Source organism: Podarcis pityusensis (assembly GCF_964106645.2).
Source record: "Podarcis pityusensis genome assembly, chromosome: 3".
Lineage (NCBI taxonomy): Eukaryota > Metazoa > Chordata > Lepidosauria > Squamata > Lacertidae > Podarcis > Podarcis pityusensis.
The window spans coordinates 79,831,966-79,846,766 of record NC_138026.1 but is presented as its reverse complement, the minus strand read 5'-3'; the positions used below and the strand labels follow the sequence as shown (position 1 = coordinate 79,846,766).

Here is a 14,801-nt window from a genome sequence, read left to right as displayed (position 1 = left end):
AGGGAGGCCTAAACTCCAGTGGCCCCCTGTCAGAATTGGACTATAATAGCAGCATTACAACCACATCATATTTAAAGTCCTTGTGGACCACAGAGGGGTTAGTTAGGAACTGAGCTGCAAAGGACACCTTAGGATTCAGCTGCTGAATGTACTTTACTCAGAGAACAGCTTGTGAATATTATTGTGATTAACCAAACACCTTTAAATGAATTTGTGGGAACTGCTACTTATATGGCTGGCACAATAATAAATTTCACTGGGAGGCTGGGTCTGTAACCCATATTGATATTTTGATATGTGTAATTTTGAACCATCTATTGTTGAAATAGATACAATGAAAAAAGATATTGCGCTTGATTTACCTCATTTGAGAGTATTGACTGATGATTTGAAAATGCAAAGTGTAGTTAAACAATGCCAAAGCTCTCATCATAGTGAAAAAGGGAGATCTTAAAGAAAAATGGTGGTCCATCTCAGAAGGGGACTTGGACTAAACACATGGCCTCACTTGTAAAACCAAGAATAGATAGGACCCCCAAATTAACAGCTCCCAGAAGGCTTCCCAAGATGGAACGTGGTCTTTGGAATTAAAAAGAACTTCCCCAGCCCTGAGCTAGTTCCAATAAGCCTTCAGTGTGCTTATGCTATTGACTCTTCTGAAATGTAAATGTAACCAATAAATTGTTAACCATTTTCATATTTTAACTATCATTATACTTACATTGCATCTTCATACTCTCCCTCTGTTGAATAATCATGGTCATGATAAAGTGTTACAGTCTTTAAGATATAATAAACAACAATAATGAATAGTTAGTCTTAAAATACCATATATTTAAGGGCTGCAGACAGGTAACATTACTCATTATATCAGAATAAAACAGGTTACTAAAAGTTAAAAGAACTTCAAATTATATAAAATATAAACTCCACTTTATCCTAGACATTTGAATCCCCCTTCATGGATCACTGCCTTGCCTTGGCGAAGGGGCTTGAATAACTCGGAGAAGCTATGAGCTATGCCGTGCAGGGCGACCCAAGATGGACAGGTCATAGTGGAGAGTTTTGACCAAACGTGATCCACCTGGAGGAGGAACCGACAAGCCACTCCAGTATCCCTGCCAAGAAAACTCCATGGACAAAGACAAAAGGCATATAAAAGTTATGACGCTGGAAGATGAGCCCCTCAGGTCAGAAGGCGTCCAACATGCTACTGAGGAAGAGCGGAGGACAAGTACAAGTAGATTCAGAGCTGATGAAGCGGCTGGGCTAAAGCCGAAAGGCTGCTCAGTTGCGGATATGCCTGGAAGCGAAAGGAAAGTCCAATGCTGTAAAGAAAAATATTGCATAGGAACCTGGAATGTAAGAACCATGAACTTTGGTAAGTTGGATGTGGTCAAAAATGAGATGGTAAGAATAAATATTGACATCCTGGGCATCAGTGAACTAAAATGGATGGGAATGGACGAATTCAGTTCGGATGACCATCATATCTACTACTGTGGGCAAGAATCCCGTAAAAGAAATGGAGTGGCCCTCATAGTCAACAAAAGAGTGGCGAGAGCTGTACTGGGATGCAATCTCAAAAATGATAGAATGATCTCAATACGAATCCAAGGCAGACCTTTAACATCACAGTAATCCAAGTTTATGCACCAACTACTGGTGCTGAATAAACTGAAATTGACCAATTCTATGAAGACTTACAACACCTTATAGAAGTGACACCAAAGAAGGATGTTCTTCTCATTATAGGGGATTGGAATGCTAAAGTAGGGAATCAAGAGATAAAAGGAACAACTGGCAAGTTTGGCCTTGGAGATCAAAACGAAGCAGGGCAAAGGCTAATAGAGTTCTGTCAAGAGAACAAGCTGGTCATCACAAACACGCTCTTCCAACAACACAAGAAATGACTCTACACATGGACATCACCAGATGGGCAGCATCAAAATCAGATTTATTTTATTCTCTGCAGCCAAAGATGGAGAAGCTCTATACAGTCAGCAAAAACAAGACCTGGAGCTGACTGTGGCTCAGATCATCAGCTTCTTATAGCAAAATTCAAGCTTAAACTGAAGAAAGTAGGAAAAACCACTGGGCCGGTAAGATACAATCTAAATCAAATCCCTTATGAATACACAGTGGAAGTGAGGAACAGGTTTAAGCATTTAGATTTGCTGGACAGAGTGCCTGAAGAACTATGGATGGAGGCTCGCAACATTATACAGGAGGCAGCAACAAAAACCATCCCAATGAAAAGGAAATGCAAGAAAGCAAAGTGGCTGTCCAACGAGGCCTTACAAATAGCGGGGGAGAGAAGGCAAGCAAAATGCAAGGGAGATAGTGAAAGATACAGGAAATTGAATGCAGATTTCCAAAAAAAGCAAGGAGAGACAAGAAGGCCTTCTTAAACGAGCAATGCAAAGAAATAGAGGAAAACAACAGAATGGGAAGAACCAGAGATCTGTTCAAGAAAACTGGAGATATGAAAGGAACATTTCGTACAAAGATTACCATAATAAAAGTGGTAAGGACCTAACAGAAGCAGAAGACATCAAGAAGAGGTGGCAAGAATACACAGAGGAATTATACCAGAAAGATATGGAAGGCTCGTACACCCCAGGTAGTGTGGCTGCTGACCTTGAGCCAAAAAAACGAACAGATCCTGAAGCTGAGGCTCCAATACTTTGGCCACCTCATGAGAAGAGAAGACTCCCTGGAAAAGACCCTGATGTTGGGAAAGATTGAGGGCACAAGGAGAAGGGAACGACAGAGGACGAGATGGTTGGACAGTGTTCTCGAAGCTACCAGCATGAGTTTGACCAAACTGCGGGAGGCAGCGGAAGACTGGAGTGCCTGGCATGCTCTGGTCCATGGGGTCCCGAAGAGTCAGACAGGACTAAACAACAACAACAGAATATTCATGTACAACTTTGTATGTATTTAGTGAATCATAAAACTTGATTATATTAGTTCTTATTTAGTTAGTTATTTAAAATATTACAGTGGTACCTCGGTTCTGTCCAGGTTAAGAGCGATTTGGTTTACAAACTCAGCAAAACTGGAAATAGTATCTTGCTTTGAGAACTTTACCTCAGTCTAAGAATGGAATGCGAATGGTGGAAGGGCACTGGTGGCGGGAGGCCTCATTAGGGAAAGCACGCCTCGGTTTAAGAAGAGTTTTGGTTTAAGAACAGACTTCTGGAACGGATTAAGTTCATAAACTGAGGTACCACTGTATTATAATAGCCCCTTTCTGAGCTATCATGACTGAGGAAATCATTGCACCCATTATCTATAGGTTTCATGTAGAAGTGTAAGTTCATAAATCTGGTTCATCCATGGAATTCCCATTGAATCAGAAATATGCTAGTAGCCTTGCATGTGTCTGTAGCCAGTAACATATCTGAACCAGACAGCCTGACCCAAGAAAGAAACAAACAGGAAGAAAAATGCAAGCTTCACCTACCTGATTCTTAGTACAAATTCCACGTGCTATTTCATATTGAATAGAGTTATTTTGCTTCAGCAAGTGTGACCTGTAGATTGTAACTTCTGTGGACAATCCCACATTTTCCAGAAAGACAATCTGGGCCCAAAAGGTCATATTTGTTCCCATATCCAGATAGTAAGTATCTGCTTCCATATTTTGCTGAAATGATATATACGGACAGACCTCTCCTAAAGGATTTGTGGCACTAAGTACTTCAGTTTTCAGTGGATAAGCCTTGTAATATATATGAGTACCATTGTTTATGAGCAAAAAGAAGTCACCATGCCCATTCACATATATGGCAAAGTCTCTGGCTTCAGTTTCCCAAGCACTGAGCCTTAGAACATCTTTCATATTAAACTTTAAGAAAAACATGTCATTGTTTTTCATTTTGATCACAGTGTTTCCAGCACTGCCTATAAAAAGGAGAGAGAAAAATAGATAGAGCTTAATATAACATCTGGTTTATGTATATAATTATATTACTATTATCAATAAAAGTACAATTCTTTCTTATCTTTTCAGTAACAGTGATTGATTGTTTTAACAAACATTTGTCCTTAGTACAAATTTGCCTTGAATTGTGGCAAAAATTATCTATAGAAAACGTATGCTTGTGATTCTGAACATTCATTATTCTTGAGATTACACCGGACAAGAGTGTACACAGAGACTGAACATGGAGCCTGGCACACTTCCGTTGCGAAACTCTGCAAGCTATCCGTGCCTCCTGCAAAAGTCCTCCTCAGGCCTCTTTCTCTTGCCGGTAGCAGAGCGAAACACAGCGGTGAGAAGCAAAGTGCAGCACGTGTGGAATAAATCAGAGCAGACACAAGGCAGTCCTTATCTACTCTTGGCTTTAATCATGAAGAATAACACCATAAATTCAGACCTGGCGAGAACTGACACATTCTCCCTTTCGCATGGCGTCCGAGAGTCAGACTGAAACACACGGAGTCAAACCCCTCCCTTAAGTGTTTCTAACCACGCCTCAGGAAAGAGACGTCACCAGAACTCTTTAACTCTGTGAGTTCTGAAACCATTAACACCCCCTCTCGTCACGAATCCTGAGGGAAACTGTGAACCCCTATTTACAGACCTCTTTGAGTTCAACTCACCTCCCATTGCCTTTTGCCTCCCACTGGCATCTATCCCAGGCAATTGTTGAATCCCTTCCACACTCCCAGAATCACACTGTGCGAAACCAACCCACGCACTGGTGACCTGAAACCTCTCCGGTGGAATCCCCTTTGTGGTCCGAGTTGACCGCCGGAGCACAACCTCGGGCGCTCCTCCTGACCCACTGGGGTCAGCAAGTGTGTCTCCAGCAAGCTCAGAAGACTCCCCCTCTGACTTGCTGCGTCTTCGGGCCTCCTGCACTTGGTTAACAGGAGATGAAGGCTCACTCTTGGGTTCTCTCTTAACCTGTGGAGAAACCCACCCCTGTGCTTGACCATCATCAGCAACCTGGTCTTCAGCAACAGGCTCCGCCTCTGCCTCTCCTTCCTCCCTTTCTTCCTCCCTTTCCTCCCCCTCAGAATCGGACAGACATTCTGAGAGAAAATCAGAACCATACCTAGGTTGTGACCAACCACCCTGCTCAAAGAACTCAGCATGCTTGCTGACCAGCAGCGTGGTCTGATCACCCTCTGGGTATGCAAACTTCCACCCATTTGTTGCAGGATCATACCCACAGAAGACCATGTCCTGGTACCTAGGACCACCCTCCTTCCGTTGCGCTGTTGGTATTGGCACTGAAGCCTTGGAACCAAACGAACGGAAGAAATGCACCTGTGGCTTCCTCTTGTGCAACAGAAAATACGGTGTGTCACCTACATCGTGATTGTAGGACCTGTTAAAAACAAAGCTGGCAAACTTCCCAGCCTCACTCCAAAAGCTCTGAGGCAGCCCAGAGTCACACAGTAAAACCCTGACAGCTTCAGCCAGTGCTTCACTCCTGTGCTCTGCCACGCCTCTCTCTTGAGGAGACTTTGCACCCGTCACCTGGTGACGAATTCCCTTTTCCTTGAAGAACTCCTTCAGAGCAGACCCAGTGAACTGTGACCCACGGTCGCTCCTGAACTCTTGCACCTTGGTGGAGAACCTTAGTTCCACCTCCGCAACCCAATCCTGGATGAGTTGCGCCGCCTCTCTCTGCGACCTGAGAGAAAAAGACCATAAATTCTGAGTAAAATCATCCGCTAACAAGAGCAGATACCTGGCCCCACCCAGACTCTCACACTTCATTGGTCCTGTAAGGTCTGTGTGAATCAACTCAAAAGGTTTTGTGGTTACCCTCTTTACCCCGGGAAACCTGCACCTTTGAACCTTGCTGCATGCCCTGCACACTAGGGATCCTTCACATGGCGTGATTTTACAACCTTTGGTGCAGCCTGGCAACCTCTTAACATCCTCCAGACAAGCATGAGACATTCTCTTGTGCCATACATGAACACATGAATCATGGCTGGGAACACTAGCACACTGCGCCTGTGCTTTCCCTGCATTCCCACCACCCTCCAGAGGTGTTTCCAGAACAAAGAGATTGTCCTTGCTCTCCACGTTGACAAGTTGCCTCCCCCCTCTGAAAATGGAACAGGTATCATTTTCAAAACAAATTTTGTATCCCTGCTTCGCCAGAGCAGAAATCGATAACAGGCAACACTTCATCCCTGGTACAATGAAGCACTCCAGCTCCGCCTGCAAAACAGAAACATAGACATTTGCTGCTTTAGATACATTTCGTTTTGTCCCGTCAGCTAATTTAAAAGTCATTCCAGCCAAAACAGCTCTGCAATTCCGCAGCTCCCCAGCAGATGGCGTTATCAGGTGATGACTCGCTCCTGAATCCAACACCCACTTCACAGTTGTGTCCCTGCTGGCATTGCTCTGTAGCGTTGCCATGCCAACAAACGTCTGGCTGCACCTGTCCTTGACAGCGTCCGTAACCGCAGCATCCTGCGTTCCTCTGAAGACTGGACTTATCTCAGAGTTCCCAGACAGCTCTGAAGCACGTATCTCCCTCTGCAGCAGATGGCTGGCCTTGAAGCCTTCAGCACTCTTCTGTTTCCCAGGCTTCGACTCACGACGCAAACAACTTTTGGCAGCCTTTGGAAAAAGAGGCTTTTCTGAGCTTTTACCACTCACCGCCCCCCCCACTGCTCCCAGGGCTCCCAGGACGCTTTCCTGCACCCCCAGTGATGGGTAAAGGGCCCCCAGCAGCTTGCCTCTCTCCAAGCTCCTCACGCAGACATGTTGCATCACCCACGCAGCTTTTAGACTCTGCTAAACCAGCAGCAGCAGCAACAGTGGCAACAGTCCCTTCGCCCCCCTCAGGGGTCCCACAGCCTTTCCCAGCTGTGCACCGGCTTTCCGTGCTTTCTTGCCTTTTTTGCCCTGATGCAGCCATCTCCCGGCCCTTGCCTCTGCCCCCAGCTTTACACGCTTCCTGGAGAGCTACCCAAGCAACCTCAGGCTTCCTTGCATCCAGAACTATAGGCCTCAAATCAGCACTCACGTTGTCAGCCAGAAAAGCAAGCACACGCTCCTCAGCTTCACGTTGGCTTGCAACCGCCCCAGCTGACGTAGACATCGGCGTGACTGTTTCCCAGAGCTTGGCTCCAACTAGGGACAACTCTGCTAAATAACTCCACTCTAGCCACGAGTTAAGAGTTAGCTTCGCACACGGCAGCTTAAGCTCAAAGCCGTGTTCCTGGGACTGAGCCATCTCCTCCTCCCCGGGGGCTGAGCTTACTCACGACTCGGCAGTAGCTTCCTCCGGCCTCCGGCAGATCGGCTTCTCCTCAGCGAGCTCCTTCCAGCTTCAAAGACACAGCTCCAGAGCTCCAGCTGGACCCCAGCAACTTTCCTGCTGGCTTCCCCCACACATGGGACGTTCCTGCAATGCTTCAAAGCTTTGGCGAGCATCCATAACCTCTTGAGATTCCACCGGACAAGAGTGTACACAGAGACTGAACATGGAGCCTGGCACACTTCCGTTGCGAAACTCTGCAAGCTATCCGTGCCTCCTGCAAAAGTCCTCCTCAGGCCTCTTTCTCTTGCCGGTAGCAGAGCGAAACACAGCGGTGAGAAGCAAAGTGCAGCACGTGTGGAATAAATCAGAGCAGACACAAGGCAGTCCTTATCTACTCTTGGCTTTAATCATGAAGAATAACACCATAAATTCAGACCTGGCGAGAACTGACACATTCTCCCTTTCGCATGGCGTCCGAGAGTCAGACTGAAACACACGGAGTCAAACCCCTCCCTTAAGTGTTTCTAACCACGCCTCAGGAAAGAGACGTCACCAGAACTCTTTAACTCTGTGAGTTCTGAAACCATTAACAATTATTTCTTGAAATTATTTGTATAGTGTCTTTCATTTCCAAGGTGATTTCTGGGGCACATTGTTTTAAATTAAAATTGGGAACACACATTATTCTTCCTTTCAGAAGGCCACATTTTCTTCTCTCATATCCAACAACAATGTGCAAACATCCTGTTCAACTGCAGGATGACCAATTAATGCTACTTCCTGGCAGCCACCCTCCCAGCATGCAGCCAAACTAGGGTTCAGGGATGAATCTGAGTCTCCTGTAACTCAGCTATATTGCAGCCTCTGCCAGAGAAACCTGGAGTATTGTTATTCCCTTACTTAGGATAATGTCATTACATACATCTGGTAGCTAAATTTTGCAAGGCACACATCGCCACACCTTATATTTATTTCAGGTATACAAACTCCTGAAAACATACTAGTGACCCTGGCAGAATTTTGGAAAGAATTGAGGTACACAGTCCAGAAGTTTGTATATGAAGTTAAGTTAGCTAGGACCACTCCTCCTGTATGAAGTGCTAGGTGGGGAGAGATCTTGGAATGTATGTCAATACTAAGATGATATACCAAATGTTAATTATGTGCATGCAGATGTGCAATTGATTACAGTCGTTCCTTGGGTTACAGACACTTCAGGTTACAGACTTCGCTAACCCGGAAGTAGTACCTTGGGTTGAGAACTTTACCTCAGGATGAGAACGGAAATCACATGGCGGCGGCACAGCAGCAGCAGCAGCAGCAGCAGCAGCAGCGGGAGGCCCTATTAGCTAAAGCGGTACCTCAGGTTAAGAACAATTTCAGGTTAAGAACGGACCTCCGGAACGAATTAAGTTCTTAACCCAAGGTACCACTGTAGTATGTTCTTTCTCTCAAGTTTGAACTGCCCTCCACTAATGTTTGTGATACTTATAATTTAACAGTTATACTATCTTATTATGAATAGTATTAGTAATGAATGTGTTACAATTCATAATTTCAAACAAATGCTGCTCCAAAGAAAAAATGATCTGCAAAGAATACACCTGTGTATTCTTAACATTCACTTTTTCTTTTTCTTTTTGTAATTGTTATTTGGCTTCCTGAAATCTAGAAACTTGTGTCCCCTCACCCACCAAATATGAAACAACGATACAGCACGGTTGAGCTCTTTTCTGAACCCTGACCATATAGCTTGATACAATACAATATTAGGCCTCTTCTCACTAGTGTAATGTGTAAACAGGCCTCCTACTGAAGGTGGGAGTATGCATCAGTATGTGTACCCTGACAAAAGAGGGGGGGGGGAGATTAACTGTGCCTTGTTTGACAGAAGGGGAAGATCAATCGTACTTTTTGGATGACTCTGAGGGTCATCTAGTCCAACCCCCTGCAATGCAAGAATCTCAGCTAATGAATCTGCTGACAGATATTCATCCAACCTCTGCTTTAAAACTTCCAATAAAGGAGAGTCCACCACCTTCCAAGGGACAGCTCTTACTCCCACAAAGTTCTTTCTGATATTCAGTTGGAATCTCCCTTCTTGTAACTTGAATCCATTGGTTCAGGCCCTACCATCAAGAGCAGGAGTACACAAACTTGCCCCAGACATGCAAAAGCCGCACAGCCTTTTTCACACAAATCCCACTTTCCATTCACCCAGGAAGCATTATCAGAGTTCAAAGATACATTACAGCCACGTGAAAGCACTTGAGGAGCTTGCATCCCTTCCAGTTCTACAATTCTATGATTCTATGACTCATCACCAGAAACATGCGCTGCAGAGCTCTCACAGCAAGAAGCTGAAACTTGAGAAGCCAGAATGTGCTTTTTGGAGATAGGTTGTAGCAACAGCAGCTACAGATAAGCTTTGCAATGATGAGCAAGCTAAGACCTTCCTCTTGGACCAGAGAGAGAAAGAACTAAACCTCATTGCTTGTTTACAATGTGTTATTTTCTTGTCTTGTAACATTTATCTTATTGTAACTAGTATTTAAGACTGTTCTATAGTAAAGCTTTGAAACTCCTTCTTGTGGTGGAGAAAATCCAGTTCTACATGAGATAAAGATCAGGAATTCTGTTGAACTCCTCTAACTCCAAGTTGCGAGGGTGCTTTGAGCAGGGTTTGGATGCAGCAGTTGAGTATCTACCCCAACACAGCTTTTTACTACTCCTACTCCTACTATTATTATTATGCCAGGTAGATTAGTGGCAGTTGTGGCTTCCAACCACCAGGTGAACCACTGGTGAACAGACGGAGGTATACTGCCTTAAGCTCCCCTCCTCTGAGGGCCCCCCAATTGCACTGTATTCAGAATCTTGTTTATAGCTTTAATAGCCATAATCTCTGATACACATTATGGGAAGAGCCCCAGTGGTCTGCCACTGATACGTATAGTAAATGTAATGGATTCAAGCCATTATTGGCTTAATTTATATAACTACTCACACATTAGAACTTTGTTTACAATGGACTCAAAAAGTAGTAATCTGAAAATTATAGCATCAGCCCCTAGGGAATGAACAGGATGTATCCAACTGCCATAGCTGTGCCATCCTCCTGGGAAGCTTTTTACTATAACAACACCTGCATATCTAGGGACATACAGATCCCCCCCACCATTTACACATGTTCAATTAACACATGACTGTGCATATGTGCGGCCCTGGAAACCCAGATACTGGGGAGGGAGACCTGATGAGCTTCAGCAAAGCCCCACTGAGCCTCTGACACCCTCTTTGGGCTTCGGGGAGGGTCTCCTCATGAGCTGGAGGTGCAGCGGGGCTTTGCTGAGGCTCCCAACTAACAGCTGTAACGCAAGAAAGTGCCTGGTGCTAGTGCGCTTTCCCATGCATCAGCTGTTAGCTGGAAAGCCTAGCTGTGCTTCAGGGCAGCAGGGCTTGATTGACCAGCTCAACTGATGTGCGGGAAAGAAGCTTCCTTGTGCATCAGCTGTGCAAGACCCACTGTCTCTTTGGCTCCCGAGAGCTGGAGGGGCAGCAGGTCCTCATTGACAGGCTCAGCAGACGTGGGAACACTTCTTCCCTGCAAGTCAGAGGGGCTTTGTTGAGTTGACAGGCAACTCTCAATTTTATGCAATTTCACAAACATGCGCAGGGGTTCAGAACATAAACCCTGTGTAAATGGGGAGTCACCTGTTGTACTTTCAAACACTATGCATTTATGGCTTAGGTTACACACTATAATTGCCAAAATCAACTAAAATAACAACAATTTCCATTAGTAATTTATATCAAAATATACTATACTTAACCAATAACAACTTGATGAATAACCGTTCCTAATGTTGTTGCTGATAATTCCGCGCCTGTCTCAGCGTCTTTAATATATCCGGTGAATTTGCTTCCTTTGTAAGAATAAATAATCTTGTCACTGTACCACAGCAGCATAGATGATGATGCTCCAAACACAACTTCCATGTGCAGAGGGTCACTTGTAGGTGCAGGCAGGGAAAGATCTCTCAAGAACCAGTGGGCCTCGTCTTCATTAAATCCTGCCACATATAATTGTGTGGAGGTTTTGCATCCAGTACAAGCCAGTAAGACTGAAATTTCAGAAGGGATTGAATCATAGCAAGCACTTATTACAGCTAAAGTAACGTGGCCTTTGAATCCTAACACACTCCTTAAGACATCTACTTCCATGACTAGAACAAACATATCAGTTATCTTTCTCGATGGGTACATGAGGAATATTTCTGTTTTTGTCCACAGGACTGCTTCACTTAAATCTGATGCCAGCACCTTGGGCGTCGGATGAGATAGAGAGAAAAGTGGTGGGAGAGATAAATAATAAAATTCAGACACTGTAGGTATTGCTTAAAGCTCCATCTTAAATTTATCATAAACAGTATCAAAACATTCACTGAAAAGTACCACATTTTTCCGTCTATAAGATGCCCCCATGTACAAGATCCTCCCCCCTATTTTGGGGGACTCAATTTTAAGCAAATGAGGGGAGATGGCCCAAAGTTGTTGAGCTTCTCCCCCCCCCCCAGCTGCGGGCAGGAAACACTCCCTAGTTCGTTTCCCGCATGCAGTGGCATCAGGGGAAGTTGCGCTCCTGTTGGCCAACCGGTTGGCGGGAGCACAACTTCCCCTGATGTCGCTGCACGCGGGAAACGATTTAGGAAGTGTTTCCCGCACGCAGCCGCATTGGGGGAAGTTGCACTCCCGCCAACCAGCTGGCTGGCAGCACACAGCTTCTCCCCCCGCATGCAGCTGCGGGCAGGAAACACTCCCCAGATCATTTCCCGCTCGCTGCAGCATCGGGGGAAGTTGCAGTCCCTCCAACCGGCTGGCTGGCGGGCGCGCTGCTTCTCCCTCACCATGCCACTACCTGTGTATTGGATGACCCCAGTTTTTTGACACAATTTTTGAGTCAAAAAACCTCCTCTAACACATGAAAAAATACGGTAAAAACAGTTTGAGATATAACAGATTTGCACTTAAACACTGAGTGCATGGAGTTCCATGCAGATAAGAGTCAGTCCCAATATAAATAGTATTTCCCCCACCCCAACTGTTATTTGCCATATTAGGAAAAATGTATGCCTATACACGTACATTTTTCCTGTTTGCCAAAATGTAAGGAAATCTGATCTGATCACAGATCTCCGTTTGCTCCTTTGAGGTAGGGGTTTAGAATCTTCCTTTCACTTTATTCTACTAGCATTAAACATTGCACCTGTTAAAAATTCTTCTGGATATTGTGTTTTTTTTTTTGCAGAACCTGACTACAGTTGGTTCTACGTTATAGAAAAGTTGCATTTTGGATGCTTCTTGCATCACCATGAGAATGGTGTGTGTGCTTGATGAGAATGGCCATTTGTAGGGAAGTAGGGTGATGCTGCACAAACTTGGCAAGTGGTAGGCATATAAAAAATCCCATAATGAAGAGTTTGCTCAAAAATCCTGAAGGAGAGGAAACCTTTTGAAACTGCAGGGAAAACTTTGCACATAAACTGTCCAAGTCATTTCCCTAAAACTGTTTGGCCTGTCTCAGCTATGTGCCTCAGCTCTTGGTCAGGAGGAGGAAGGTCATACCTGAATGGCTTCAGCGGACTGCTGCCATTTGGCTCCTGGTCACATTATTCCCCTTTTCTTGACATTCATTAAGTTCAGTTGCTGCTGAATGCTATTTTGTGGCTGCTAACCTACTAACCAGACAGATCGAGTCTGGGAACTGAAGGAAAGCCCTTCCCCTTGCAGCCAGTGCTTTCTGAGTGTGCTACCTGTCAACCAAGAGGATATGCTTTACAGTGCTAAACTACCGCATCCCGGAAGCACTGGGCAGCAACAGGCTGCAATGTTTTTTAAGTTGTGGTGGTATGAATAAAAAATAAGTCCATATGAACCCTCTAAAATATAAAATATTTTGAATAACTCACTTGAACTGGATAGTTCCTTAGACACCAGATTCTTTCTTTTATCCCAAGAATTCCGCTTTCTGGAAGTTTATGTTGTTTTCCAACTCTGAACATCTTGTCATCGTTTATAAAATAAGCAGAATTGTCTATTAAAAATACAATGTGTACCTGTACTATGGCTACATCATTTACTTTCTGAGCTACAGCTGGATCTAATACAGTGGAGGGAAATGTGATTCTTTTTGTATGTCTGAACTCATCATGTGTTAGGAAAGCTCCATAATTTGTCACCACAACTGCTTGAGTTGTATGACATGCAGACCATGCTATCATGAGCTCACTACCAGCTGGAGTCGAGATAGAGACATCATGTATGTTGACTGGAGGAATTTCTGATTTTGCCATGATAAAAGGAGTCCGGGCAACAAAACAACCCTGAAAAGTAACTGGTTTTCCACTGACTACTCCAATGATGTAATTTGAAATGCTAGGCACGTCAATCTCCCAGTATCTAAAAATAGAAAAAAGCATCATATGATTACACTTTATTACCCTAAATCCAAGCATGTTAAATGGAAATTTCTATTAGGATCTATGTAACATAATTCCACGTTATCTTATAGGATTGCAGTGCATGTCACCATTAGAAAAGCAGCAGTTCAAAAATTTGTATTATCAATGCATGTAGAATACAGCTATTGTGAAACTATTCATATGCACCAAGCTACAAACATTGACAGATGATATACTAGAGTTTGGAAGGAGACTCCATTTCTTGAGCTATCTCATTTGCTCAAAAATCTGTGTATTGAGCGAATGACATAACTCATGCAGATGGCAGGCAGAATCTGAAACTCCACTCATAAAATAATAAAAAATAGTCCTGTACGCAATAACAAGCTCTTTAGGAATGCTGAAAACAGTCTCAGCAAGCTCAAAACTAGGAATGAAAGAACTGTCAATTTCAGTTCTTTCAGATTCTCATTTTTCCAGTCTTAGGTTCTCCATATTTCTGCAGCAATTTGTGAATTTTCTTTTTCAAAATCATCATGAAAATTCATGGCATTTTAGTTTTAATTTCTCCTACTAAACACATTTTTGTGTGCAGTTTTGACTAATACACACATTGTTGCAATTTATCCTAATACAATGCATTTTTGTATTTCATTTTCATAACTATATTCATTTTTATGTCCACTTTCTCCTAATATATGCATTTTGTAAACACTGTTTTGTTGGAGATCTGCATACCAAATTTCAAAAACTGTACAGTAAGTGTGAATTTTGAAGGGTGACTGTGTTTTAGTTCACATATTGTTTTGTCCCACACCATAAGAGGTGTCATATAATCGTGGGTGGCTCATGCAGGGTTTATATCTGGCCTGTGTTGTGCTTATTGATAATTGGGCTCATCTCAAGAGCAGTCCACCTGGCTGTGAAGGCATGGCTGCTGTCTGAATAGGGTTGGAAATGGTGCCTAGGAAACCGCTCCATAGCACACCCTCCATTTTACTGTTACGCCAGGAGGATCAGCAGTGCATGTGAGTTCTGCCCACCAAGCTTGCTGGTGGAAGATGGACTTCTCTCACCTTGGCTTCCCCTTCTT

At 44.0% G+C, this 14,801-nt stretch overlaps 1 protein-coding gene across 9 annotated transcripts in view; it reads right to left on the bottom strand.

Moving 5' to 3' along the window:
- The window catches only part of CATSPERE (catsper channel auxiliary subunit epsilon), a 57,776-nt gene that overhangs the window by 29,478 nt on the left and 13,497 nt on the right, over window positions 1-14,801 (bottom strand). For all 9 annotated transcript variants that reach the window (XM_080997655.1, XM_080997654.1, XM_080997658.1 and 6 more), the window contains 4 exons: window positions 13,217-13,706; window positions 11,081-11,570; window positions 3,470-3,909; window positions 722-780 (listed from right to left, as the gene is read on the bottom strand). In XM_080997655.1, coding sequence (XP_080853781.1) covers window positions 722-780; window positions 3,470-3,909; window positions 11,081-11,570; window positions 13,217-13,706 — 1,479 coding nt within the window. The remainder of the gene's footprint in view (window positions 1-721; window positions 781-3,469; window positions 3,910-11,080; window positions 11,571-13,216; window positions 13,707-14,801) is intronic.